This window comes from Carcharhinus amblyrhynchos, chromosome 23 (genome assembly GCF_965287045.1).
Source record: "Carcharhinus amblyrhynchos chromosome 23, sCarAmb.v2.hapA, whole genome shotgun sequence".
In the NCBI taxonomy this organism is placed as follows: Eukaryota; Metazoa; Chordata; class Chondrichthyes; order Carcharhiniformes; family Carcharhinidae; genus Carcharhinus; species Carcharhinus amblyrhynchos.
Genome location: NC_137346.1, coordinates 47,361,987 through 47,389,745, shown reverse-complemented (window position 1 = coordinate 47,389,745; position 27,759 = coordinate 47,361,987). Strand labels below are relative to the sequence as shown.

The 27,759-nt window shown below is 46.0% G+C and overlaps 1 protein-coding gene across 1 annotated transcript in view; it reads left to right on the top strand.

Moving 5' to 3' along the window:
- The window catches only part of LOC145357380 (uncharacterized), a 37,205-nt gene extending 15,387 nt beyond the window's left edge, over positions 1-21,818 (top strand). The window contains 4 exon segments of the mRNA XM_080210700.1: positions 3,351-3,575; positions 5,036-5,093; positions 6,660-6,675; positions 20,595-21,818. Of these exon segments, the coding sequence (XP_080066826.1) occupies positions 3,351-3,575; positions 5,036-5,093; positions 6,660-6,675; positions 20,595-21,492 (1,197 nt within the window). The 3' untranslated portion in view covers positions 21,493-21,818.
- The last annotated feature ends 5,941 nt before the right edge of the window (positions 21,819-27,759 follow it).

Here is a 27,759-nt window from a genome sequence, read left to right as displayed (position 1 = left end):
GGCTAGGAGGGAGTTGAAGAGTGAGCTAAGAAGGGCTAAAAGAGGACATGAGAAAACTTTGGCTGATAGGTTTAAGGAGAATCCTAAGGCGTTCTATAGGTATGTCAAGAACAGAAGGTTGGTTAGGGCAAGATTAGGGCCAGTTATAGACAGCAGAGGGAAGTTATGTGTGGAACCGGAGGAGATTGGAGAGGCATTGAACCAATATTTCTCTTCGGTGTTCACGCAGGAGGACATGGATATAGCTGAGGAGGACACTGGGTTGCAGGGGAGTAGAATTGACAGTGTTACAGTTGATAAGGAGGATGTGCTGGATATTCTGGAGGGTCTGAAAATAGATAAGTCCCCTGGTCCGGATGGGATTTACCCCAGGATTCTCTGGGAGGCAAGAGAAGTGATTGCAGAGCCTCTGGCTCTGATCTTCAGGTCGTCGTTGGCCTCTGGTATAGTACCGGAAGATTGGAGGTTAGCGAATGTTGTCCCATTGTTTAAGAAGGGGAACAGAGACTTCCCCAGGAATTATAGACCGGTGAGTCTCACTTCTGTTGTGGGCAAGGTTTTAGAAAAAATTATTAGGGATAGGATTTATAGTTATTTGGAGAGTAATGAATTGATTGGAGATAGTCAGCATGGTTTTGTAGCGGGTAGGTCGTGCCTTACTAACCTTATTGAGTTTTTTGAGAAAGTGACCAAAGAGGTAGATGGGGGTAAGGCAGTGGACGTGGTGTATATGGATTTTAGTAAGGCATTTGATAAGGTTCACCATGGTAGGCTTCTGCAGAAAATGCAGATGTATGGGATTGGGGGTGATCTAGGGAATTGGATCAGGAATTGGCTAGCGGATAGGAGACAGAGGGTGGTGGTTGATGGTAAATATTCATCATGGAGTTCGGTTACGAGTGGTGTGCCTCAGGGATCTGTTTTGGGGCCACTGCTGTTTGTAATTTTTATTAATGATCTGGATGAGGGTATAGTTGGGTGGATTAGTAAATTTGCTGATGACACCAAAGTCGGAGGTGTGGTAGATTGTGATGAAGGGTGTCATAGTTTGCAGGAAGACTTAGACAGGTTGCAGAGCTGGGCCGAGAGGTGGCGGATGGAGTTTAATGCGGAGAAGTGTGAGGTAATTCACTTTGGTAGGAATAACAGATGTGTCGAGTATAGGGCTAACGGGAGGACTTTGAATAGTGTGGAGGAGCAGAGGGATCTAGGTGTATGTGTACATAGATCCCTGAAAGTTGGGAATCAAGTAGATAAGGTTGTTAAGAAGGCATACGGTGTCTTGGCGTTTATTGGTAGGGGGATTGAATTTAGGAGTCGCAGCGTCATGTTGCAACTGTACACAACTCTGGTGCGGCCGCACTTGGAGTACTGTGTGCAGTTCTGGTCCCCACATTACAGGAAGGATGTGGAGGCTTTGGAGAGGGTGCAGAGGAGGTTTACCAGGATGTTGCCTGGTATGGAGGGGAGGTCCTATGAGGAGAGACTGAGGGATTTGGGGTTGTTTTCGCTGGAAAGAAGGCGGCTAAGAGGGGATCTTATTGAAACATATAAGATGATTAGAGGTTTAGATAGGGTGGATAGTGATAGCCTTTTTCCTCGGATGGAGAAATCTAGCACGAGGGGGCATGGCTTTAAATTAAGGGGGGGTAGTTATAGGACGGATGTCAGGGGTAGGTTCTTTACCCAGAGGGTGGTGAGGGATTGGAATGCCCTGCCTGCTGCAGTTGTAAATGCGCCTAGTCTGGGGGCGTTTAAGAGATCCGTGGATAGGTTTATGGACGAAAAGGGATTGGTTTAGGTTAGTGGGTCATTGTTTTGTAACTGGTTGGCGCAACATCGTGGGCCGAAGGGCCTGTTCTGCGGTGTAATGTTCTATGTTCTATGTTCTATGATGCTTGATTTGAGATTTCTGTCTGTAAATCCTCATCTTCTGATATTCTGTAAAAGGAGTTTACAAAAGTGTCAGTACAGGATGGAAATTTAGAACAGACAATTCTAGTTTCTATGGTATATACTTTCCTCTCCCTCCATTCTGACTCTGCTGTATCTAATATTCAGTTTCCCAATTGTCCAGAAGTAATGATTTATCCTGATTCACCAAAACAAGGTCCAGGAGACAGACACTGAAAATTGGTAATGGGAGGTATTTGTAAATGTACATATGTCTTTCCAGATGCAAATTTAGCTGCAAAGAAATGTTTAATTGAGAGTTAAGTATATCTTAATTAGAGATAGAGTGGGGTGTATGAGGAAGAACTTCAGACATCATTCTGTAAGCTGATGGTGGAAGTGGAGAAGTACATTTGCACAATAACTTTGTTGAGTTGTAGGAAGTAAAATAAAGTTTATTTATTGGTCAGAAATAAGGCTTACATTAACATTGCAATGAAGTTACTGTGAGAATCCTCTAGTTGCCACACTACAGCGCCTGTTTGGGTCAATGCATCAAACCAGCACGTCCTTCGGACTGTGGGAGGAAACCGGAGCATCCAGAGGAAACCCATGCAGATACGGAGAGAACGTGCAAACTCCACACAATGACCCAAGCCAGGAATCGAACCTGTGTCCCTGGCACTGTGAGGGGAACTTGCAGGGATATAGAGAGAATGGGGATATAGAGAGGAATGGGACTGATTTGATTGTTCGACAGAGTCAGCATGAACTCGAGTCACTGAATGGACTCTTCTGTTTTGTCATGACTCTATAACTGGAAATATATGAAGTAGCAACAGTATTTATATTACAAAATGAGAAATAAGAAATTATTTTATGACAGATTTATAATTAATACATCTAATTATTTAATCTCTAATATGTAATCTCTACCATATAACAACACCAGACATATCTCTGTCCTGTATTAATTTACTGTCCCGGTAAATGTCAGCCACCCCCTGGGGAAACCAGCCCTTTAATTGTGAACATTCGAAAAGAGCCCATCCTTTTATCCAGACCAATAAATGTGTCAGGCTGAGGGAGCAAAGGCTGTCAATGTCTTTCAGAGAGAGAGAGAGAGACCTGGGCCAACCTTTCCAGAGTCTGCTCCCTCCCTGGATTCACTTCCTTTCCCTTCAGTTGCTGCAGGTCCCCAGTTTCCCCCAGAATGAGAATAGAAATGGAAAGGGGGAAACACTGATTCCCTCCCAGATGTTGCCCAGAGGAGGAGGTTTTACTCTGAAGCTCATTGACAACTTCCGCCTTGTGACGTCACAATAGAGCCCTGTCCGGATCAGCCAATAGGAATCACTCTGCCCCGCCGTGACGTCTCCGGGTTCCGACGCGCGGACCCGGGAGCCCCGCCCCCACCAGTTCCCTCCCCCTCCCCCTCCCCGGGCCCGGGTTTCCAGGGCAACCGGCTGACGGGCTCCGGCCAGAGCGAGAAGCCGCTCGGTGGCCTCCCCCCCACGGCCCGGGGCTGCGCATGTCCAAGGGAGAGGGGACAGCTGCGCATGTGCAGCGAGGTGGCCGCCCCTCCCCCGGTCTTCATGCTGAGGACCGGAAGGACGCTCGTCCCCCAGCCAATCAGAGCTCCTCTATTGTCTGAATGCGGAAGTTGGTCAATGAACTTCCGAGTGAGCTGCCTTCCTGTCAGCAACATCTGGGAGGGAAGCTCCAGGTGTTCTGGAAAGGCAGGAGGTGACCAGGGAAAGAGTCGGGTCCATTAGGGAATCATGTGGTAATTTCTTTGTGGAGCTAAGTGACTTTGGTGATGTTTTAAATGAATACTTTGCATCTATATTCACTCTGGAGGAGGGTAATGTGGGTACAGAAACCATAGGCATTGTGACTCTGACAGCTTCACACTGAGAGGAGGATGGTTTTAGCGGGACTAACATGGTACTAATCCCCTGCTCCAGATGGGATGTCTTCCAGACTGCTGAGTGAGGCAAGGGTGGAGATTGGACTGGGGTAAACACAGTAAGAAGTCTCTCAGCACCAGGTTAAAGTCCAACCAGTTTATTTCGTAGTAAGCTTTCGGAAACAGTGTTCCTTCATCAGGTGTGTGGAAGGTTCTGATCAGAGAAACTGTGTGAGTCTTTACATGCCTTTCTCTGATCAGAACCTTCCACACACCTGACAAAGGAACTCCATTTCCGAAAGCTTGTGGGATTACTATCAAATAAACTGGTTGGACTTAAACCTGGTGGTGTGAGACTTCTTACAATAATTTTCAAACCCAAAGGGAAAATGCTGGAAAATCTCAGCAAGTCTGGCAGCATCTGTAAAGAGAGAAAAGAGCTGATGTTTTGAGTCCAGATGACGTTTTGTCAAAGTTAAAAGGCATAGAAAGTAGGTGATATTTATACCGCAGGGTGAAGGAATGAAAGATGAGTCTTGCAACAGAAACCTGGGAAATCAGTTAATAGCTGTCCACAGAGAGAATGAAGGTGTGAGTGGCCAAACAGCATGAAAATGATGGGCAGGGGAGGGGGAGGAAAATGGATGGGACAGAGATAAGATTTAGAAAAGGAGAAGCAAAGAGGGAGAAAAGTAGAGAAAAGAGTGGGAAGAAAAATGAAGAAAGACAATAAAGAAATAATACTCAATCATTTTCAGATCTTCTCTGGTCACAGGAGAGTGCTAGATGAGTGGAGGACAGCTGATGTGCTACCATTAGTCAGGATGGGAAGTAGGGAAAAAACAGCAAATTATGGGCCAGTGACTAACTTCACCTGCAGGGAAACTATTGAAAAAAATTCTGAGGGATGGAATTAAAATCCAGTTGGGGAGATAAGGATTAATCAAGGTTAGGCAGCATGGTTTTGTCAAAGGGAAATCATGTCTTACAAATTTGATTGAATTTTCAAGGAGGTATTTAGCTGAGGGTAGTGCAGTTGATGTAGTCTACTTGGATTTCAATAAGGCTGTTGACAACGTCCCACGTGGGAGGCTGATGAAGAAGGTAAGAGCCCATAGGATCCAGGGCAATTTGGCAAACTGGATCCAAAATGGGCTTTGTGGCAGGAGGCAGAGGGTGATGGTTGAAGGTTCTTTTTATGGCTGGATGCCTGTGTCAAATTGTGTTCCACAGGGATCAGTGCTGAGTCCCTTGTTTATATTGTACCTTAATGATTTGGATGTGAATGTAAGTAAGTTTGTAGAGGCCACAAAAACTGATAATGTGGTAAATGCTGAGGATCAAAGCCTTAGATTACAGGACAATATCAACAGGGCGGTACAGTGGCATTACAATGCCAAGGATCCAGGTTTGATTGCTGGCTTGGGTCTTTGAGGAGGTTGCACGTTCTCCCTGTGTCTGGGTGGGTTTCTTCCGGATGCTCTGGTTTCCTCCCACAGTCTGAAAGACTTTCTGGTTAGGTGCATTGGTCATTCTAAATTCTCCCTCAGTGTATCCAAACAGGTGCTGGAGTGTGGGGACTAGGGGATTTTCACAGTAACTTCACAGTGTTAGTGTAAGCATACTTGTGACACCAATAAATAAACTTTAAATCTTTAGCTAGATGGGCAGAACACTGCAAATGGAAAATAATCCTGAAAAGTTTAAGGTAATGTACTTTGGGAATTCTAACAAGGCTGGTCAAGTACAATATAATTGGGATTACAGAGATATGGCTGCAGGGTGACTAGGGGATGGGAATTGAAAATCCTAGGGTATTCAGTATTTAGAAAGGACAGGCATAAAGGAAAAGGTGATGGAGTAGCACTGCTGATTAAAGAGAAAATTAACACAGTCCTGAGAAAGGATATTGGCTCTGACAATGTGGAGTCTGTATGGGTAGAGTTGAGAAATATCAAGGGGCTAAAAACATTAGTGGGTGTCATAGAGAGACCCCAAACTGCAGTGGTGATGTTGAAATGGCATTAAACATGAAATTAGAAATGCATGCGATAAGGGGCTATCGCTGATCATGGATGATTTTAATCTGCACTTAGATTGGGTGAATCAAATTAGCCACAATGCTGTGCAGGAGGAATTCCTGAAGTGTACATGAGATGATTTTCTTGATTAATATGTGGAGGAATCACCTAGAGAGCAGACCACCTTAGACTGGACACTGTGTAATGAGAAAGGAATCGTTGCCGATCTATCTGTACGAGACTTCTTGGGGTGAGAGACCATAACGTGATAGAATTTTTTAATCAAGATGGAAAGTGAAGTAGTTGATTCAGAGACTAGAGTGCTGAATCTTAGTAAAGGAAACTGTGAGGATATGAGGTGTGAGTTGGCCTTGATAGACTGGGGAGAGTTACTTAAAGCAATGACAGTGAATAGGCAATGGAAACATTCAAGGAACGCATGGGGGAACTGCAGCAACTGTTTATTCCTGTCTGACACAAAAACAAAATGGGTAAGAGGGCCAATCCATACCTTCCAAAGGAAATTAGAGAGAGTATCTGATCTAAGGATTAAGCATACAGATTGGCCAAGAAAAATAATCGGTCTGAGGATTGGGAGCAGTTTAGAATTCCGCAAAGAAGGACCAAGGGATTGATTAAGAAGGGGAAAATACAGTACGAAAGTAAGAGGCAGGGAACTTAAAGACTGACACTAAGAGTTTCTATAGGTACGTGAAGCGAAAGAGATTGCTGAAGACAAATTTAGGTTCCCTACAGACAGAAATGGGGGAATGTATAATAGGGGCACAAAGAAATGGCTGAGCAACTGAATACATACTTTGGTTCTGTCTTCACAGAAGAGAACACAAACAGGTACCAGAAATGTTGGAGAATGCAAGATTTAGTGAGAGGGAAGAACTGAGGGAGATCAGTATTAGTAGAGAAGTGGTGTTGAGAAGATTAATGGGATTGTACATGGATAAATCCCCAGGGCCTGATAATCTTCATCCCAGAGTACTTAAGGATGTGGCTCTTGAAATAGTGGATAGAACCATAGGAAAATTACAGCTCAGAAACAGGCCTTTTGGCCCTTCTGGTCTGTGCCGAACCATTTTTTTGCCTCGTCCCACTGACCTGCACTTGGACCATATCCCTCCACACCCCTCTCATCCACGAACCTGTCCAAGTGTTTCTTAAATGTTAAAAATGACTCCGCATTTACCACTTTATCTGGCAGCTCATTCCACACTCCCACCACTCTCTGTGTGAAGAATCCCCCCCCTAATATTCCCTTTAAACTTTTCTCCTTTCACCCTTAACCCATGCCCTCTGGTTTTTTTCTCCCCTAGCCTCAGTGGAAAAAGCCTGCTTGCATTCACTCTATCTATACCCATCAAAATCTTATACACCTCTATCAAATCTCTCCTCATTCTTCTACGCTCCAGGGAATAAAGTCCTAACCTATTCAATCTCTCTCTGTGACTCAGCTTCTCAAGACCCGGCAACATCCTTGTGAACCTTCTCTGCACTCTTTCAACCTTATTTACATCCTTCCTGTAACTAGGTGACCAAAACTGTACACAATACTCTAAATTCAGCCTCACCAATGCCTTATATAACCTTACCATAATACTCCAACTTTTATACTCGATACTCCGATTTATAAAGGCCAATGTACCAAAAGCACTCTTTACCACCCTATCCACCTGTGATGTCACTTTTAGGGAATTCTGTACCTTTATTCCCAGATCCCTCTGTTTAACTGCACTCTTCAGAGTCCTACCATTTACCCTGTACGTTCTACTTTGGTTTAGAACATAGAACATTACAGCGCAGAACAGGCCCTTCGGCCCACGATGTTGCGCCGACCAGCTTTTAAAAAAAAACAACACTAACCCACTTTTGTCCTTCCAAAGTGCAATACCTCACACTTGTCTGCGTTAAATTCCATCTGCCATTTTTCAGCCCATTTTTCTAGTTGGTCCAAATCCCTCTGCAAGCTTTGAAATCCTTCCTCACTGTCCACCACACCTCCAATCTTTGTATCATCAGTAAATTTGCTGATCCAATTTACCACATTTATCATCCAGATCATTGATATAAACGACAAACAACAATGGACCCAGCACTAATCCCTGTGGTACACCACTCGACACAGGCCTCCACTCAGAGAAGCAATCCTCCACAACCACTCTCTGGCTTCTTCCATTCAAAGTCTGACAATACCAGGTTTTAGTCCAACCGATTTATTTGATAATAGACTCTCAAGCTTTCGGGGTTAGCCCCTTCGTCAGGTGAATGGAGAGTTCTGGCCTCAGACAGAGCATATAAAGCACAGACAGTTTAGAGGTTAGAATGCGAATCCTTACACCTAACCTGCTGTTCAAGACCTGAAGTGGCTGACAATGTGAGTGGAAGGAGCACTGATCACAGGTTACAGAGATGTGTATTGTCTCCAGACAGTACAGTAAGTGAGGTTTTGCAAACCCAGGCAAGTCATGGGGGTTACAGATAGTGCGACAGATACGCCAGTCCAACGCCGGCATACCCACATCATTCTTCCATTAAGCCAGTGTCTAATCCAATTTACTACCTCCCCATGTATACCTAGCAACTGAACCTTCCTAACTAACCTCCCATGAGGAACCTTATCAAAGGCCTTGCTGAAATCCAGGTAAACAACATCCACCGCCTTCCCTTCATCCACTTTCCTGCTAACCTCCTCGAAAAACTCTCATAGATTGGTCAAACATGACCTACCACGCACAAAGCCATGTTGACTCTTCCTAATAAGTCCCTGTCCAAATATTTGTAGATCCTATCCCTTATCACAACTTCCAATAACTTGCCCACCACTGATGTCAAACTTACTGGCCTATAATTTCCTGGATTTCCTTTGGAACCTTTTTTAAACAACGGAACAACATGAGCCACCCTCCAATCATCTGGCAACTCCCCTGTGAATATTGACGTTTTAAATGTGTCTGCCAGGGTCCCTGCAAGTTCAACACTAGCCTCCCTCAAGGTCCATGGGAATACCCTGTCTGGTCCTGGGGATTTATCCACTCTGATTTGCCTCAAGACAGCCAGCACCACCTCCTCTTTAATCTGTAAAGGTTCCATGACCTCCCTACCTGTTTGCCTGATTTCCGTAGACTCCATGCCCGTTTCCTCAGTAAATAAATAGCAAAAAACCCATTTATTATCTCCCCCATCTCTTTTGGCTCCATACAGTCTACCACTCTGGTCTTCAAGAGGACCAATTTTATCCCTCACTATCCTTTTGCTCCTTACCTACCTATAGAAACTCTTTGGATTTTCCTTCACTCTGTCTGCCAAAGCAACCTCATGTCTTCTTTTAGCCCTCCTGATTTCCCGCTTAAGTAGCTTCTTGCACTTTTTATACTCCTCGAGCATCTGATCTGTTCCTTGCTGCCTGTACATTTCATACAACTCTCTCTTCCTCTTAATCAGTATTACAATCTCCCTCGAACCAAGGTTCCTTATTCCTATTTACTTTCCCTTTAATCCTGACAGGAACATACAAACTCTGCACTCTCAAAATTTCTCCTTTGAAGGCCTCCCACTTTCCATTTCCATCCTTACCAGAGAACAGCCTGTGCCAATCCACACTTCCCAGATCCCTTCTGATTTCATCAAATTTGGCCTTTTTCCAGTTCAGAACTTCAACCCGAGGACCAGATCTATCCTTATCCATGATCAGGTTGAAACTAATGGCATTATGATCACTGGATCCAAAGTGTTCCCTCACACTCACATCCATCACCTGCCCTAACTCATTTCCCAATAGGAAATCCAATATCGCATCCTCTCTCGTTGGCACCTCTATATACTGATGTAGAAAGTTCTCCTGAACACATTTTACAAACTCTACCCCGTCTAAACCTTTAACACTATGCGACTCCCAATCTATAGGTAGAAAATTAAAATCCCCTACTATCACAACTTTGTTTCTTGCAGTTGTCAGCTATCTCTCTGCTGATTTGCTCCTCCAATTCTCACTGACTATTGGGTGGTCTATAATACAACCCCATTAACTAATAATTTGAATAATTTGCCGGGCGTTAGAGATGGAAAGGTGGTAGGACTGGAGGGTCTGAATGATATTACTGTTACTAGAGAGGTGGTGCTCGACAGACTGGAGGGGCTGATTGTGGACAAGTCCCCAGGACCGGATGGAATGCATCCGAGGGTCCTGAAAGAAATGGCGGAGGTGATAGTGGATGCCTTGGTGGTTATTTTCCAGACGTCGCTGGATTCCGGGGAAGTGCCGGGAGATTGGAAAACGGCTAATGTTACGCCTTTGTTTAAGAAGGGTGCCAGGCAAAAGGCGGGGAATTATAGGCCGGTTAGTTTAACGTCTGTTGTAGGTAAAATGTTAGAATCCGTGATCAAGGAGGAAATAGCGAGGCATCTTGAGGGGAACTGCTTGATAGAGCAGACGCAGCACAGTTTCCTTAAAGGGAAGTCGTGTCTGACGAATTTACTGGAGTTCTATGAGGATGTGTCTAGGGCGGTGGATAGAGGAGAGCCGGTGGATGTGGTCTTTCTTGATTTTCAGAAGGCGTTTGACAAGGTGCCTCACAAGAGGTTATTGCAGAAGGTCAGGGGGCATGGAGTTGGGGGTAGGGTGTTAGCGTGGATAGAGGATTGGCTGTCAAATAGGAGGCAGAGAGTGGGGGTCAATGGGTGCTATTCGGATTGGCGGATGGTGACTAGTGGAGTGCCCCAGGGGTCGGTGCTGGGGCCTCAGCTATTTACCATTTATATAGACGATCTGGAGGAGGGAACCGAGTGTATGGTGTCGAAATTTGCTGATGACACCAAAATTGGTGGAAAGGCAAATTGTGCGGAGGGTGGGGAGAGCCTACAGAAGGATCTAGATAGGCTGGGCGAATGGGCCAGGAAATGGCAAATGGAATTTAATGTTGGTAAGTGCGAGGTGGTCCACTTTGGTAGGAATAATGGTAGGAAGGATTATTACTTACGTGGCGAAAATCTGCAGCAGGCGACGGTGCAGAGGGACCTCGGGGTCCTTGTGCATGAGTTGCAAAAACCCAGCCTGCAGGTGCAGCAGGTGGTCAGGAAGGCGAATGGGATGCTGGCCTTCATAGCGAGGGGGATTGAATATAAAAGTAGGGAGGTCTTGCTGCAGCTGTATAGGGCATTGGTGAGGCTGCAGCTGGAGTACTGTGTGCAGTTTTGGGCGCCGTACTTACGCAAGGATATTTTAGCCTTGGAGGGAGTGCAGAGGAGGTTTACTAGGCTGATGCCGGAGTTGAGGGGGTTGAGCTATGAGGAGAGGCTGAATAAACTAGGCTTGTACTCATTGGAGTTTAGAAGAATGAGGGGAGATCTCATTGAGACGTATAAGATGATGAATGGGATGGATAGGATAGAGGTGGAGAGACTCTTCCCGCTCAGAAAGGACAGTAGGACTAGGGGGCACAGCCTCAAGATAAAGGGGAGGCGGTTTAGAACGGAGTTGAGGAGGAACTTCTTCACTCAAAGGGTGGTGAATCTCTGGAATTCTCTGTCCGTTGAAGTGGTGGAGGCTGCCTCGCTAAATATTTTTAAGACGCGGGTTGATGGGTTTTTGATGAGAGAGGGGATTAAGGGTTATGGGGAGAGGGCGGGAAAGTGGAACTGAGCCACTTCAGATCAGCCATGATCTTATTGAATGGTGGGGCAGGCTCGAAGGGCTAGATGGCCTACTCCTGCTCCTATTTCTTATGTTCTTAACGTGGTCATACCCTTCCTGTTTCTCAGCTCCACTCATAGGGTCTCTGTAGACAAGCTCCCTAATCTATCCTGCCTGAGTGGGGTGGGATCCTGAGTAGAGGGGGTGAAAGTGAGGGGGGCACAGATGGGGACTGCAATGCACGGCATCGTGGGGGTGGGGCGGAGCAGGGTTTGAAATGCGTATACTTTAATGCGAGGAGTATTCGCAATAAAGTGGATGAACTTGCAGTGTGGATCAGTACCTGGGACTTTGATGTTGTGGCCATTTCAGAGACATGGATAGAGCAGGGGCAGGAATGGATGCTGCAGGTCCCGGGGTTCAAATGCTTTAGTTGGAGTAGAGAAGGAGGTAGAAGGGGGGGAGGGGTAGCATTATTGGTCAGGGATTGTATCACAGTGTCAGAGAGGAGGTTTGATGAGGACTTGTCTGTTGAGGTAGTATGGGCGGAGATTAGAAATAGGAGAGGAGAGGTCACCCTGTTGGGAGTCTTTTATAGACCTCCTAAAAGTTCTAGAGAGGTTGAGGAAAGGATTGCGGAGACGATCCTGGTTAGGAGTGAAAGTAATAGGGTAATTGTTATGGGGGATTTTAACTTTACTAATATTGATTGGAATTGCTATAGCTCTAGCTCATTAGAGGGGTCAGTTTTTGTTCAAAGTGTGCAGGAAGGTTTTTTGACTCAGTATGTAGATAGGCCAACTAGAGGCGAGGCTATATTGGCTATATTTTGGTGCTGGGAAATGAGCCAGACCAGGTGTTAGACTTGGAAGTTGGTGTGCATTTTGGTGATAGTGACCACAATTCGGTTACGTTCACCTTAGTGATGGAAAGGGATAGGCAGGAACCTCGGGTCAGTAGTTTTAGCTGGGGGAAGGGTAATTATGAGGCTATTAGGGGAGAATTAGGAAGCATAGGTTGGACTAGGAGACTACAGGGTCTCGGAACGTCCGAAATGTGGAGTTTTTTCAAGGAGCAGCTAGTGCGAGTCCTTGATATGTATGTCCCTGTCAGGCAAGGAGGAATTGGAAGGGCTAGGGAACCGTGGTGCACTAGGAAAGTTGATTCGCTGGTTAAAAAGAAAAAGGAGGCTTATGTCCGGATGAGACTTGAGGGCTCAGGTAGTGCACTAGAGAGCTTTAGATTGGCTAGGAGGGAGTTAAAGAGAGAGTTAAGAAGGGCTAAAAGAGGACATGAGAAGACTTTGGCTGATAGGATTAAGGAGAATCCTAAGGCGTTCTATAGGTATGTCAAGAACAAAAGGTTGGTTAGGGCAAGATTAGGGCCAGTTAGAGAAAGCAGTGGGAATTTGTGTGTGGAACCGGAAGAGATTGGAGAGGCATTGAACCAATATTTCTCTTCGGTGTTCACGCAGGGGGACATAAATGTAGTTGTGGAGAACACTGGGTTACAGGGTTGTAAACTGGACAGTATTGCAGTTGATAAGGAGGATGTGCTAGTTATTCTTGAGGGTTTGAAAATAGATAAGTCCCCTGGGCCGGACGGGATTTACCCTAGGATTCTCTGGGAGGCAAGGGAGGAGATTGCAGAGCCTCTGGCTCTGATCTTCAGGTCGTCGTTGGTCACCGGTATAGTACCGGAAGATTGGAGGTTAGCGAATGTTGTCCCATTGTTTAAGAAGGGGAACAGAGACTTCCCCGGGAATTATAGACCGGTGAGTCTTACTTCTGTTGTGGGCAAGGTTTTAGAAAAAATTATTAGGGATAGGATTTATAGTTATTTGGAGAGTAATGAAATGATTAGAGATAGTCAGCATGGTTTTGTAGCGGGGAGGTCGTGCCTTACTAACCTTATTGAGTTTTTTGAGAAAGTGACCAAAGAGGTGGATGGGGGTAAGGCAGTTGGCGTGGTATATATGGACTTTAGTAAGGCGTTTGATAAGGTTCACCATGGAAGCCTTCTGCAGAAATTGCAGATGTATGGGATTGAGGGTGATTTAGGAAATTGGATTAGGAATTGGCTGGCGGATAGGAGACAGAGGGTGGTGGTTGATGGTAAGTATTTGACATGGAGTTCAGTTACGAGTGGTGTGCCTCAGGGATCTGTTTTGGGGCCACTGCTGTTTGTAATTTTTATAAATGATCTGGATGAGGGTATAGCTGGGTGGATTAGTAAATTTGCTGATGACACCAAAGTCGGAGGTGTGGTTGATAGTGAGGAAGGGTGTCATAGTTTGCAGGGAGACTTAGAACATAGAACATTACAGCGCAGAACAGGCCCTTCGTCCCACGATGTTGCGCCGACCAGTTTAAAAAAAAAACAACAACAATGACCCACTAACCTAAACCAATCCCTTTTCGTCCATAAACCTGTCCACAGACCTCTTAAACGCCCCCAAACTAGGTGCATTTACAACTGCAGCAGGCAGGGCATTCCAGTCCCTCACCACCCTCTGGGTAAAGAACCTACCCCTGACATCTGTCCTATAACTACCCCCCCTTAGTTTAAAGCCATGCCCCCTCGTGCTAGATTTTTCCATCAGAGGAAAAAGGCTATCACTATCCACCCTATCTAAACCTCTAATCATCTTATATGTTTCAATAAGATCCCCTCTTAGCCGCCTTCTTTCCAGCGAAAACAACCCCAAATCCCTCAGCCTCTCCTCATAGGATCTCCCCTCCATACCAGGCAACATCCTGGTAAACCTCCTCTGCACCCTCTCCAAAGCCTCCACATCCTTCCTGTAACTTGGACAAGCTGCAGAGCTGGGCCGAGAGGTGGCGGATGGAGTTTAATGCGGAAAAGTGTGAGGTAATTCACTTTGGCAGGAATAACAGATGTGGAGAGTATAGGGCTAACGGTAGGACTCTGAATAGTGTGGATGAACAGAGGGATCTAGGTGTATGTGTACATAGATCCCTGAAAGTTGGGAATCAAGTAGATAAGGTTGTTAAGAAGGCATACGGTGTCTTGGCGTTTATTGGTCGGGGGATTGAATTTAGGAGCCGCAGCATCATGTTGCAACTGTACACAACTCTGGTGCGGCCGCACTTGGAGTATTGTGTGCAGTTCTGGTCCCCACATTATAGGAAGGATGTGGAGGCTTTGGAGAGGGTGCAGAGGAGGTTTACCAGGATGTTGCCTGGTATGGAGGGGAGGTCCTATGAGGAGAGACTGAGGGATTTGAGGTTGTTTTCGTTAGAAAGAAGGCGGCTAAGAGGGGATCTTATTGAAACATATAAGATGATTAGAGGTTTGGATAGGGTGGACAGTGATAGCCTTTTTCCTCAGATGGAGAAAGCTAGCACGAGGGGGCATAGCTTTAAATTAAGGGGGGGTAGTTATAGGACGGATGTCAGGGGTAGGTTCTTTACCCAGAGGGTGGTGAGGGATTGGAATGCCCTGCCTGCTGCAGTTGTAAATGCGCCTAGTTTGGGGGCGTTTAAGAGATCCGTGGATAGGTTTATGGATGGAAAGGGATTGGTTTAGGTTAGAGGGTCATTGCTTTTTAACTGGTCGGCGCAACATCGTGGGCCGAAGGGCCTGTTCTGCGCTGTAATGTTCTATGTTCTATGAGTACCGCTGTAACATTTTCACTGACCAACAATTGCCACCCCTCCGCCCACCTTTTATCCCTCTGTCTCTATCACACCTGAAACATTGGAACCCTGGAACATTGAGCTGCCAGTCCTGCCCCTCCTGTAGCCAAGTTTCACTAATGGCTAGAACGTCATATTTCCACATGTCAATCCACACCTTCAGCTCATCTGCCTTCCCCACAATACTCCTGGTATTGAAACAGAGACACCTCAACAGATTATTTCCACCACCCTCAACCCTTCCATTTGTGATTTTGCTTGAACTAACCCATCTTTTTACCCCCTGCTCCACTATCTGCTCTGGCACTCTGGTTCCCATCCCCCTGCAAATCTAGTTTAAACGCTCCCCAATAACACTAGCAAACCTCCCTGCAAGTATATTGGTCCCCTTGTAGTTTAGGTGTAACCCGTCTATCTTCTACAGGTCCCACCTGCCCGAGAAGAGGTCCCAATGGATGCATTGGTGATCATCTTCCAGGCTTCTATAGACGCTGGAACAGTCCCTGCAGATTGGACATTAGCTAATGTCAATCCAATATTCAAAAAGGGAAATAGAGAGAAAACAGGGAATTATAGACCAGTGAGTTTTACATCGGTAGTGGGGAAAATTCTCAAATCCATTACCAAGGACTTTGTAGCAGAGCATTTAGAAAACAGTGGCAGGATCAGACAGAGTCAACATGGATTTGTGGGGAAATCATGCTTAACCAATCTGCTGGAATTCTTTGAAGATGTAACTCGTAGAGTTGACAAGGGGGAGCCAGCTGAAGTGATATATTTGAAATTTCAGAAAACGTTTGACAAAGTCCTGCATAAGAGATTATTGTGTAAGGTTAAAGCACGTGGGATTGGGGGAAGTGTATTGAGATGAATTGAAAACTGGTTGGCGGAGAGGAAACGAAGAATAGGAATTAATGGGTGCCATTCAGATTGGCAGGCAGTAACTAGTGGGGGTGCCACAGGGATCGGTGCTGGGACCCCAGCTATTCACAATATATCTTAATGATTTGGATGAGGGAATAAAATGTAACATCTCAAAGTTTGCAGATGATACCAAGTTGGGTGGGAGGGTGAACTGTGACGAGGATGACAGATGCTTCAGAATGATCTGGACAGGTTGGGTGAGTGGGTAAATCAATGGCAGATGCAGTATAATTTGGATAAATGTGAGGTTATTCACTTTGGAAGCAAAAACAAGAAGGCAGATTACTACCTGAATGGCTGTAAATTGGGAGAGGGGAGTGTGCAGAGGGATCTGGGTGTCCTTGTGCACCACTCACTGAAGGTAAGCATGTGGGTACGGTAGGCAGTAAAGAAGGCAAATGGTATGTTGGCTTTCATTGTGAGAGGTTTCGAGTACAGGAACAGGGATGTGTTGTAATTATACAGGGGCCTTGGGGAGGCCACACCTAGAGTATCGTGTGCAGTTTTGGTCTCCTTTTCTGAGGAAGGATGTTCTTGCTCTCGAGGGAGAGCAGCGAAGGTTTACCAGGCTGATTCCGGGGATGGTGGGACTGATGTATGAGGAGAGATTGACCAGGTTAGGATTGTTTTCACTGGAGTTCAGACCAATGAGGGGGGAATCTCATAGAGATTTATAAAATTCTAACAGGACTGGACAGGGTAGACGCAGGGAGGATGTTCCCGATGATGGTTGTGTCTGGAATCAGAGTGACAGTCTGAGGATTCAGGGTAGACCATTTAGGATGGAGATGAGGAGACATTTCTTCACCCAAAGAGTGGTGATCCTGTGGAATTCATTACCACAAGATGTAGTTGATGTCAAAACATTGAATGTATTGACGAGGCGGCTGGATATCGCACTTGGGGTGAATGGGATCAAAGGTTATGGGGGAAAAGCAAGATGAGACGATTGAGTTGGATGATCAGCCGTGATTGTAATGAATAATGGAGCAGGCTCAAAGGGCCGAATGGCCTCCTCCTGTCCCTATTTTCAATGTTTTTATGAAATGGAATGTACAGTGAATGATCAGATCCTAAGAAGTACAGAGGATCAGAGAGACCTTGGTGTGCATGTCCATAGATCTCTGAAGACAGCGGGACAGGTATATAAGAACATAAGAAATAGGAGCAGGAGTCGGCCATCTAGCCCTTCAAGCCTGCCCCGCCATTCAATAAGATCATGGCTGATCTGTCGTGGCTCAGTTCCACATTCCCGCTTTCTCCCCATAACCCTTAATCCCCTCTCTTATCAAAAACCCATCAACCCGCATCTTAAAAATATTTAGCGAGGCAGCCTCCACCACTTCAACGGGCAGAGAATTCCAGAGATTCACCACCCTTTGAGTGAAGAAGTTCCTCCTCAACTCCGTTCTAAACCGCCCCCCCTTTATCTTGAGGCTGTGCCCTCTAGTCCTACTGTCCTTTCTGAGCGGGAAGAGTCTCTCCACCTCTATCCTATCCATCCCATTCATCATCTTATCCGTCTCAATGAGATCTCCCCTCATTCTTCTAAACTCTAACGAGTACAAGCCTAGTTTATTCAGCCTCTCCTCATAGCTCAACCCCCTCAACTCCAGTATCAGCCTAGTAAACCTCCTCTGCACTCCCTCCAAGGCCAAAATATCCTTGCGTAAGTGCGGCGACCAAAACTGCACACAGTACTCCAGCTGCGGCCTCACCAATGCCCTATACAGCTGCAGCAAGACCTCCCTACTTTTATATTCAATCCCCCTCGCTATGAAGGCCAGCATCCCATTCGCCTTCCTGACCACCTGCTGCACCTGCAAGCTGGGTTTTTGCGACTCATGCACAAGGACCCCGAGGTCCCTCTGCACCGTCGCCTGCTGCAGTTTGTCGCCACATAAGTAATAATCCTTCCTACCATTATTCCTACCAAAGTGGACAACCTCACATTTGCCAACATTAAATTCCATTTGCCAGTTCCTGGCCCATTCGCCCAGCCTATCTAGATCCCCCTGCAGACTCTCCACACCCTCCGCACAATTTGTTTTTCCACTTATCTTTGTGTCATTGGCAAATTTCGACACCATACACTCGGTTCCCTCCTCCAGATCATCTATATAAATGGTAAATAGCTGAGGCCCCAGCACCGACCCCTGAGGCACTCCACTAGTCACCAACCGCCAATCCGAATAGCACCCATTGACCCCCACTCTCTGCCTCCTATTTGACAACCAATCCTCTATCCACGCTAACACCCTACCCCCAACTCCATGCCCCCTGACCTTCTGTAATAACCTCTTGTGAGGTACCTTGTCAAACGCCTTCTGAAAATCAAGAAACTCCTCTATCCACCGCCCTAGACACATCCTCATAGAACTCCAATAAATTTGTCAGACACGACTTCCCCTTAACGAAACCGTGCTGCGTCTGCTCTATCAAGCAATTCCCCTCAAGATGTCTCGCTATTTTCTCCTTGATCACGGATTCTAACATTTTTCCTACAACAGACATTAAACTAACCGGCCTATAATTCCCTGCCTTTTGCCTGCCACCCTTCTTAAACAACGGCGTAACATTAGCCGTTTTCCAATCTTCCGGCACTTCCCTGGAATCCAGCGAGGTTTGGAAAATAATCACCAAGGCATCCACTATCACCTCCGCCATTTCTTTCAGAACCCTGGGATGCATTCCATCCGGTCCTGGGGACTTGTCCACAATCAGCCCCTCCAGTCTGTCGAGCACCGCCTCTCTAGTAACAATAATGTCACTCAGGCCCTCCACTCCTACCATCTTTCCATCGCTAACACCCGGCAAATTATTCACGTCCTCCTCCGTGAAGACCGAAACAAAAAAGTTATTCAGGGCCTCAGCCATTTCCCCATCCCCTACCACTAAATCCCCCCTCTCATCCTCTAAGGGTCCAACATTCACCCTAGCCAGCCTCTTCCTTTTTATGTATTTATAAAAACTCTTTCTATCCTTTTTTATATTAAGCGCTAGCCCAGCTTCATAGTTTCTCCTACCCTTCTTTATCAACTTCTTTGTCATTCTTTGTTGACATTTAAACCTCTCCCAATCCTCTTCTCGCCCACTACTCTTAGCTACTCTAAACGCATCCGCTTTTAATTTAACACTTTCCTTCACCTCCTTCGTTATCCACGGCTGATTATCTCTCCTCCTACAATCCTTTTTAACCATCGGAATAAATTTCTGCTGAGCACCAAGAAAGATCTCCTTAAAGATCCTCCACTGTTCCTCAGCAGACCTACCTTCCAATGCACTCCCCCAATCAACATTCGCCAATTCCTCTCTCATCCTATCGTACTCCCCTCTGTTCAAACAAAGGACACATGTCCAGGAACCCACTTTCTCCTCCTCCATCTGCATCAGAAACTCCACCATACAATGATCACTCTCCCCAAGAGGATCCTTCACCGCAAGGTCCCTAATTCTACCTGCCTCATTACATAACACCAGATCCAAGATAGCTCGCTCCCTCGTCGGCTCCAACACACACTGTTCAAGGAAACTATCCCGGCAGCATTCCAAGAACTCCTATAAGGTGGTTCCTTATGTTTGCAGATGATATCAAGTTGGGTGGGAAGGTGAACTGTGACGGGATACTTGCCTTTATTAACCGAGGCATTGAATATAAGGGCAGGGAGGTTACGATGGAGCTGTATAAAACAATTGAAACAATCCATTTAAAACATTTTTAGTTGAGGAATATAGCCATGTTTCTGTTAGGTTGGCAGCCTGCATGGAGATTTCCAGCTCTCTGTGTCCAGCACAGGAAGCAGTGAGCATGGATCTGTCAATCAGTCTCAATCAACACCTTCAGGAGAATTGGGAGGGTGAATATTAGATACAGCAGAGTGAGAATGGAGGGAGAGTGTGTGGGATGGAGATTTACAGCTTTTGGGGAATGAGAGAGGACAGAGTGTTCCACAGAAACTAGAATTGTCTGTTCTGAATTTCTATCCCTACTTACACTGATGAATTTTTCAAATTCGCTTTACAGGTTTTCAGAAGTTGATGATTTACAGACAGAAATTTCAAAACAAACATCACATCAACATCTGACATCCTCACACAATTCATTGGGACTTGAATATATCGACCTTTGAATCTGGATGAAGAATTGTTCTCTCTGCTTCAGAAAACTTTAAATATCAGTGTGACTTGAAAAACACTGAGACACACACCCCCGTGTGAGAGTGTCCCAGTGCACTAAGTGTGGAAAGAGCTTTAGAACATAGAACATTCCAGCGCAGTACAGGGCCTTCGGCCCTCGATGTTGCGCCGACCAGTGGAACCAATCAAATGACCCTCTAACCTAAACTATTCCAATGTTATCCATATGCCTATCCAATGACTTTAATCAGTCGTACAGCCTAAAAATACATTGCAACATTTACAGCGGGGAGAGACTGTCCCCATGTTCTGTGTGAGATTTAACTGTTTGTTTAACCTGGAGAGTCACATATATATGCATATATAAATAGTTATATATATAAAAAAAGTAAGGTCTGAGATACCTGAAGTTATAATCCAATGGAAGATATAAAATATCTGACAACTTTGCAAAAACCATGCACCATGGAGAAACCCTGGAAATGTGGGGACTGTGGGAAGGGATTCAGATTCCCATCTGTACTGGAAACCCATCGACGCAGTCACACTGGGGAGAGGCCATTCACCTGCTCTGTGTGTGGGAAAGGATTCACTCAGTCATCCAGCCTGCTGAGACACAACGTCACTCACACCGATGTAAGGCCTTTTAAATGCTCTGACTGTGGAAGTTGTTTCAAAAGCTCTGGAGAGCTGGTGTCCCACCAGCGCATTCACACTGAGGAGAGACCGTTCAGCTGCTCTCACTGCACAAAGAGGTTTAGAACATCATCCAACCTGTGGAAACACCAGCAAGTTCACAAAGGGGAGAGACCGTTCACCTGCTCTGTGTGTGGGAAGGGATTCACTCAGTCATCCAACCTGCTGACACATAAAGTCACTCATGCCTCAGAAAGACCCTTTAAATGCTCTGACTGTGGGAGTGGCTTCAAAAGCTCTCAGGATCTGATGGACCACCAGCGAGTTCACACTGAGGAGAGACCGTTCAACTGCTCTCACTGCACAAAGAGATTTAGAACATCATCCCATTTGCAGGTACACCAGCGAATTCACACTGGGGAGAGGTTATTTACCTGCTCTGTGTGTGGAAAGGGATTCACTCAGTTGAGCAATCTACAGGCACATCAGCGAGTTCACACTGGGGAGAGGCCGTTCACCTGCTCTGTGTGTGGGAAGGGATTTACTCAGTTGAGCAATCTACGGGCACATCAGCGAGTTCACTCTGGGGAGAGGCCGTTCACCTGCTCTCAGTGTGGGAAGGGATTCACTAATTCATCGCACCTACAGAGACACCAGCGAGTTCACAAGTGATGACGGGTTGGATTCTGCTGTTAATCACACCCAGGACTGAACCATGTTCATTCTGACAGTGGGTGAAGTGGGAGGATCGGAGGGTTTCTTTCTGCTGGACTGGCCGGTCTCACAACTCTGCTTCCAGTGGGCTGATGCTCTTTGAGTCTGGGAGAGCACATTTCCACTGAGATGTTGCATCGACAACACAGGACCAGGTTCACTAGATTTCAGTGTTACCCAACCATCTTCACATCAATTTCAGTTATATTCAATAAAAGGTCATTTTGTTTTTGTACTGATGATAAGAAGCCATTTAGTGTTTGGTATAATCACTCACGTGTATTATAGAACATAGAACATAGAACATTACAGCGCAGAACAGGCCCTTCGGCCCACGATGTTGCGCCGACCAGTTACAAAAACAATGACCCACTAGCCTATACCAATCCCTTTTCGTCCATAAACCTATCCAGAGATCTCTTAAACGCCCCCAAACTAGACGCATTTACAACTGCAGCAGGCAGGGCATTCCAATCCCTCACCACCCGCTGGGTAAAGAACCTACCCCTGACATCCGTCCTGTAGCTACCCCCCCTTAATTTAAAGCCATGCCCCCTCGTGCTAGCTTTCTCCATCCGAGGAAAAAGGCTATCACTATCCACCCTATCTAAACCTCTAATCATCTTATATGTTTCAATAAGATCCCCTCTTAGCCGCCTTCTTTCCAACGAAAACAACCCTAAATCCCTCAGTCTCTCCTCATAGGACCTCCCCACCATACCAGGCAACATCCTAGTAAACCTCCTCTGCACCCTCTCCAACGCCTCCACATCCTTCTTGTAATGCGGGGACCAGAACTGCACACAGTACTCCAAGTGCGGCCGCACTAGAGTAGTGTACAGTTGCAACATTACACTGCGACTCCTAAATTCAATCCCCCTACCAATAAACGCCAAGACACCGTACGCCTTCTTAACAACCTTATCTACTTGATTCCCAACTTTCAGGGATCTATGTACACACACACCTAGATCCCTCTGTTCATCCACACTATTCAAAGTCCTCCCGTTAGCCCTATACTCGACACATCCGTTGCTCCTACCAAAGTGAATTACCTCACACTTCTCCGCATTAAATTCCATCCGCCACCTCTCGGCCCAGCTCTGCAACCTATCTAAGTCTCCCTGCAGACTATGACACCCTTCCTCACAATCTACCACACCTCCAACTTTGGTGTCATCAGCAAATTTACTAATCCACCCAACTATACCCTCATCCAGATCATTAATAAAAATTACAAACAACAGTGGCCCCAAAACAGATCCCTGAGGCACACCACTCGTAACTGTACTCCATGATGAATATTTACCATCCACCACCACCCTCTGTCTCCTATCTGATAGCCAATTCCTGATCCAACTTCCTAGATTACCCACAATCCCATACATCTGCATTTTCTGCAGAAGCCCACCATGGTGAACCTTATTATTGAAGGGTTATTACATCAATAGGAATCTGCCAGAAACTGACCAAATAGTGAAGTTCAGTTTCAATTGAAGGACAAGTCATTAATAATCAGCAGCTAATGAGAAGTCACTTTAGGTCATTTTTGTATTTCTCCATCAGCTTTTGTTATGAGGACAGAAAGGTGCAAGAGCTGGGAAAGAAATAGGGAGGGAGTCCAAGGCTTATCCTATCAGGAACACTCACACTGTCCTTGACTGTTCAGTCTGTCTGAATGAACGGGGCTCGTGTAAAGACATCAAGACAACAGACAGTATCTGAAAGGAAGGCGTTGTCCTAAGCTGAACACCTTGTGTGTGATTAGCTGGACCCAATCGAGTTGGTCCTGATGACAAATTATACACCAATTCTGACCAACTAGACATTTCCAACCGCTTGCCTAAGGTGGGCTCACAGCATCTTTTGAATGTTAAAAGGTTTACAGGATCCGCGTGAACATTAACTGTGGGAGAGGTGGTTTGGATCTCCTGGGAGGTCTCCTATCAGCTTGATGGTCACTTCCATTAAAGCTCAGGGGCAGATGAGTCGTTAGTCCTGGGACTGGTTCATTGATGGGTTCCCTATCAGTTGAAACCACAGGAAGGTACAGTCTGTGCTTATCGGGGGCAATGACTGTTTCTCTGTCAGCCCCAAGAGTTCACGTTGTCCACTTCTCTTGGATTTGTCACTGATTTGAAAGCATGGAGTTAGTAGAGTTTCAGTGATGAGTAAACTTTACCTTATGTCCCACCTGTTAGGTGATCAGTTTCTTAAAATTGCACGTAATCAATAAACTTTGATACTATTGACTGATTTGGTGTCTGAATCTTTGCTTGATGGTTATATCTCTGCCAAATTCAAATTTCTTAAAAGGATAATTTGGGTTCCAGAATTGGGCAGTGTACAGCCAAATTTGAACAGTGCAAAAGATCAAAAATAAAGTTTTTTTTAAACTGATAATATTTTTGTAACAATCAGCAGTTCCAGCCTTTCCTGAGGGTTAAATGCTCTCAATTCTGGGATTATTCTTATGAATCTTTATTGCCCCTTCTCCAGTGCCTCGATTTCTACAGTGATTAGCTGCCTCATAGCAGCAGGGACCTGGCTTCAGTTCTGATCTGGTAGATAAATCCCCGGGACCTGATGAAGTGTACCCCAGGACCTTGTGGGAGGCTAGGGAGGAAATTGCGGGTCCCCTAGCCAAGATATTTGAATCATTGATAGTCACGGGTGAGGTTCCTGAAGATTGGAGAGGGGAAAATGTTGTGCCTTTGTTTAAAAAGGGCTGCAGGGAAAAGCCTGGGAACTACAGGCCAGTGAGCCTCACATCTGTGGTGGGTAAATTGTTGGAACGTATTTTGAGAGACAGGATCTACAGGCATTCAGAGATGCAAGGACTGATTAGGGACAGTCAGCATGGCTTTGTGAGTGGAAAATCATGTCTCACAAATTTAATTGAATTTTTTGAAGGGGTAACCAAGAAGGTAGATGAGGGCAGTGCAGTTGATGTTGTCTACATGGACTTTAGCAAGGCCTTTGACAAGGTACGACATGGTAGATTGCTACATAAGGTTAAATCTCACGGGATCTAGGGTGAGGTATCTAAATGGATACAAAATTGGCTTCTTGATAGAAGCCAGAGGGTGGTTGTAGAGAGTTGTTTTTCAAACTGGAGGCCTGTGACCAGCAGTGTGCCTCAGGGATCAGTGCTGGGCCCACTGTTATTTGTCATTTATATTAATGATTTGGATGAGAATATAGGGGGCATGATTAGTAAGTTTGCAGATGACACCAAGATTAATGGCGTGGTGGACAGTGAGGAACGTTATCTCCAATTGCAACGGGATCTTGATCAACTGGGCCAGTGGGCTGACGAATGGCAGATGGAGTTTAGATAAATGTGAGGTGATGCATTTTGGTAGATTGAACCAGGGCAGGACTTACTCAGTTAATGGTAGGGCATTGGGGAGAGTTACAGAACAAAGAGATCTAGGGGTACATGTTCATAGCTCCTTGAAAGTGGAGTCACAGGTGGACAGAGTGGTGAAGAAGGCATTCAGCATGCTTGGTTTCATCGGTCAGAACATTGAAAATCGGAGTTGGGGTGTCTTGTTGAAGTTGTACAAGACATTGGTAAGGCCACACTTGGAACACTGTGTGCAGTTCTGGTCACCCTATTATAGAACTAGAAAGAGTGCAGAAAAGATTTACTAGGATGCTACTGGGACTTGATGGATTGAGTTATAAGGAGAGGCTGGATAGACTGGGACTTTTTTCTCTGGAGCGTAGGAGGCTGAGGGGTGATTTTGTAGAGGTCTATAAAATAATGAGGAGCACAGACAAGGTAGATAGTCAATATCTTTTCCTAAATGTAGGGGAGTCTAAAACTAGAGGGCATAGGTTTCAGGTGAGAGGGGAGAGATACAAAAGTGTCCAGAGGGCAATATTTTCACACAGAGGATGGTGAGTGGAACAAGCTGCCAGAGGTAGTACTAGAGGTAGGTACAATTTTATCATTTAAAAAGCATTTAGATAGTTACATGGGTATGATAGAGGAATATGGGCCAAATACGGGCAATTGGGATTAGTTTAGGGGTTTTAAAAAAAAGGGCAGCATGGACAAGTTGGGCTGAAGGGCCTGTTTCCGTGCTGTAAACCTCTATGACAATGTATCACTGGCTGTGTGCCATTTGCACATTTTCCCCATGTCTGCATGGTTTTCCTCCAGATACTCTGGTTTTTCTCCCATAGTCCAAAGATGTGCATGTTAGGTGGATTAGTTATGGTAAATACATGAGTATATGGGGAGAGAATAGGGTGGGCCTCTGCGGGATGCATTTTTGGTGAGTTGTGCAAACTCAATGGGCTGAATTGGCCTCCTTCTGCACTGGCAGGATTATATTATTCTAAAGAGAGATCAGAAATGTTCTCCAGGTGTAGTCCAACCCAGGTTCTAAAGAGTTTGAACATGATCTCCCTGCTTTTCAATTCTATCCCTCTAGAATGGAACCCTATATATGGAAATAGGTGTGTTCTTCGAGAGGGTGCAGAGATGTGTGCGAAATGCACCTCACGCCATTAAAAAGCACCTGGATCAGTGGGTAGCTGTAGCACAGTAGTTAGCACTTTTGCCTCATGGTGCCAGGGATCTGCGTTCGATTCCCAGCTTGGGTCACTATCTGGAGTCTGCATGTTCTCCTCATGTTTGCATGGGTTTCATTCAGATGCTCTGGTTTCCTCCCACAGTCCAAAGATGTATGGGTTAGGTGGATTGGCCATGCTAAATTAATCCTTAAGGGGGGACCAATGAGGGAAATACATGGGGTTATAGGGATAGGGCCTGGGTGGGATTGTGGTTGGTGAAGACTGATGGGCCGAATGGCTTTCTTCTGCATTGTAGGGTTTCTATGGTCAGCACTTGGCAAACATAAGAACATAAGAAATAGGAGCAGGAGTAGGCCATCTAGCCCTTCGAGCCTGCCCCGCCATTCAGTAAGATCATGGCTGATCTGAAGTGGATCAGTTCCACTTTCCCGCTCTCTCCCCATAACCCTTAATTCCCCTGTCTATCAGAAACCTATCTACCCGTGACTTAAATATATTCAGCGAGGCAGCCTCCACCACTTCAACGGGCAGAGAATTCCAGAGATTCACCATCCTTTGAGTGAAGAAGTTCCTCTTCAACTCCGATCTAAACTGCCCCCCCCCCTTTATCTTGAGGCTGTGCCCTCTAGTCCTGCTGTCCTTTCTGAGCGGGAAGAATCTCTCTACCTCTACCCTCGGTCATAACATATAAGGCTATCGGGCCAAGCGCTGGTGAATGAGATTAAGTGGGAAGTCAGATGTTTCTCTGTGTTGGTAGACTGTATGATTCTACAATGAGGCAATTCAGTAGCCTCATTTGCCATTTCATTTGCCAAAATTGGCATGGTGGCACAGTGGTTAGTACTGCTGCTTCACAGCACCAGGGACCTGTGTTCAATTCCCAGCTTGGGTCACTGTATGGAGTTTGCATGTTCTCCTCGTGTCTGCGTGGGTTTCCTTCGGTTGCTCCGGTTTCTTCCCACATTCTGAAAGATGTGCTGGTTAGCTGCATTGATCTGAACAGGTGGCCTCGTCTGGCGACTAGGAAAATTTCACATCAACTTCATTGCAGTGTTAATGTAAGCCTTTCTTGTGACTAATAAATCAGTTAACTTCACAGTTAGTTCCAGAGACTGGAGCAGCTGAAATTTGGTCAGTCAGGTAGCAGGGTCTCGAATGGTCCATTGATTCAACGCTGGCTCTCTGCAGATCAAAGCCTTGCCCCGCTCTGTATATTGCTCACTGCTTGCTGTGCTCTCTCCATGCAGGCTGCAGACAGGTACATGTCTGTGTGACTGATGTGTGAATACACTGACTGGGGGAGCAGTGGGGGGGGGGGCGGGGCTACTAGGGGGAGGGGCTCGGGGGGGCGGGGCTCCCAGATCCGCGCACCTGAACCTGGAGACATCACCGCGAAGCTATTGGCTGATTCAGGCAGGGCTCCATTGTGTCGTCACAATGACTCAGAGGGGGCGTTCCCAGCACGCAGTGTCCCATTGGCAGCAATATCACTGGTTACAGAAGCAAAACACTGCGGATTGGACACAGCTCAGCGCGGCTGGCGGTCAAAGCCCCGCCCATCCCCACGTGGGCTCTGGCTCCACCCCTCATTGGCTACATGCGGGACATTGACCAATGGTAACGCGTGGAGGACCGGATGGGCAGTAGTCCTCCAGCCAATCAGAATCCGGGCCTTGT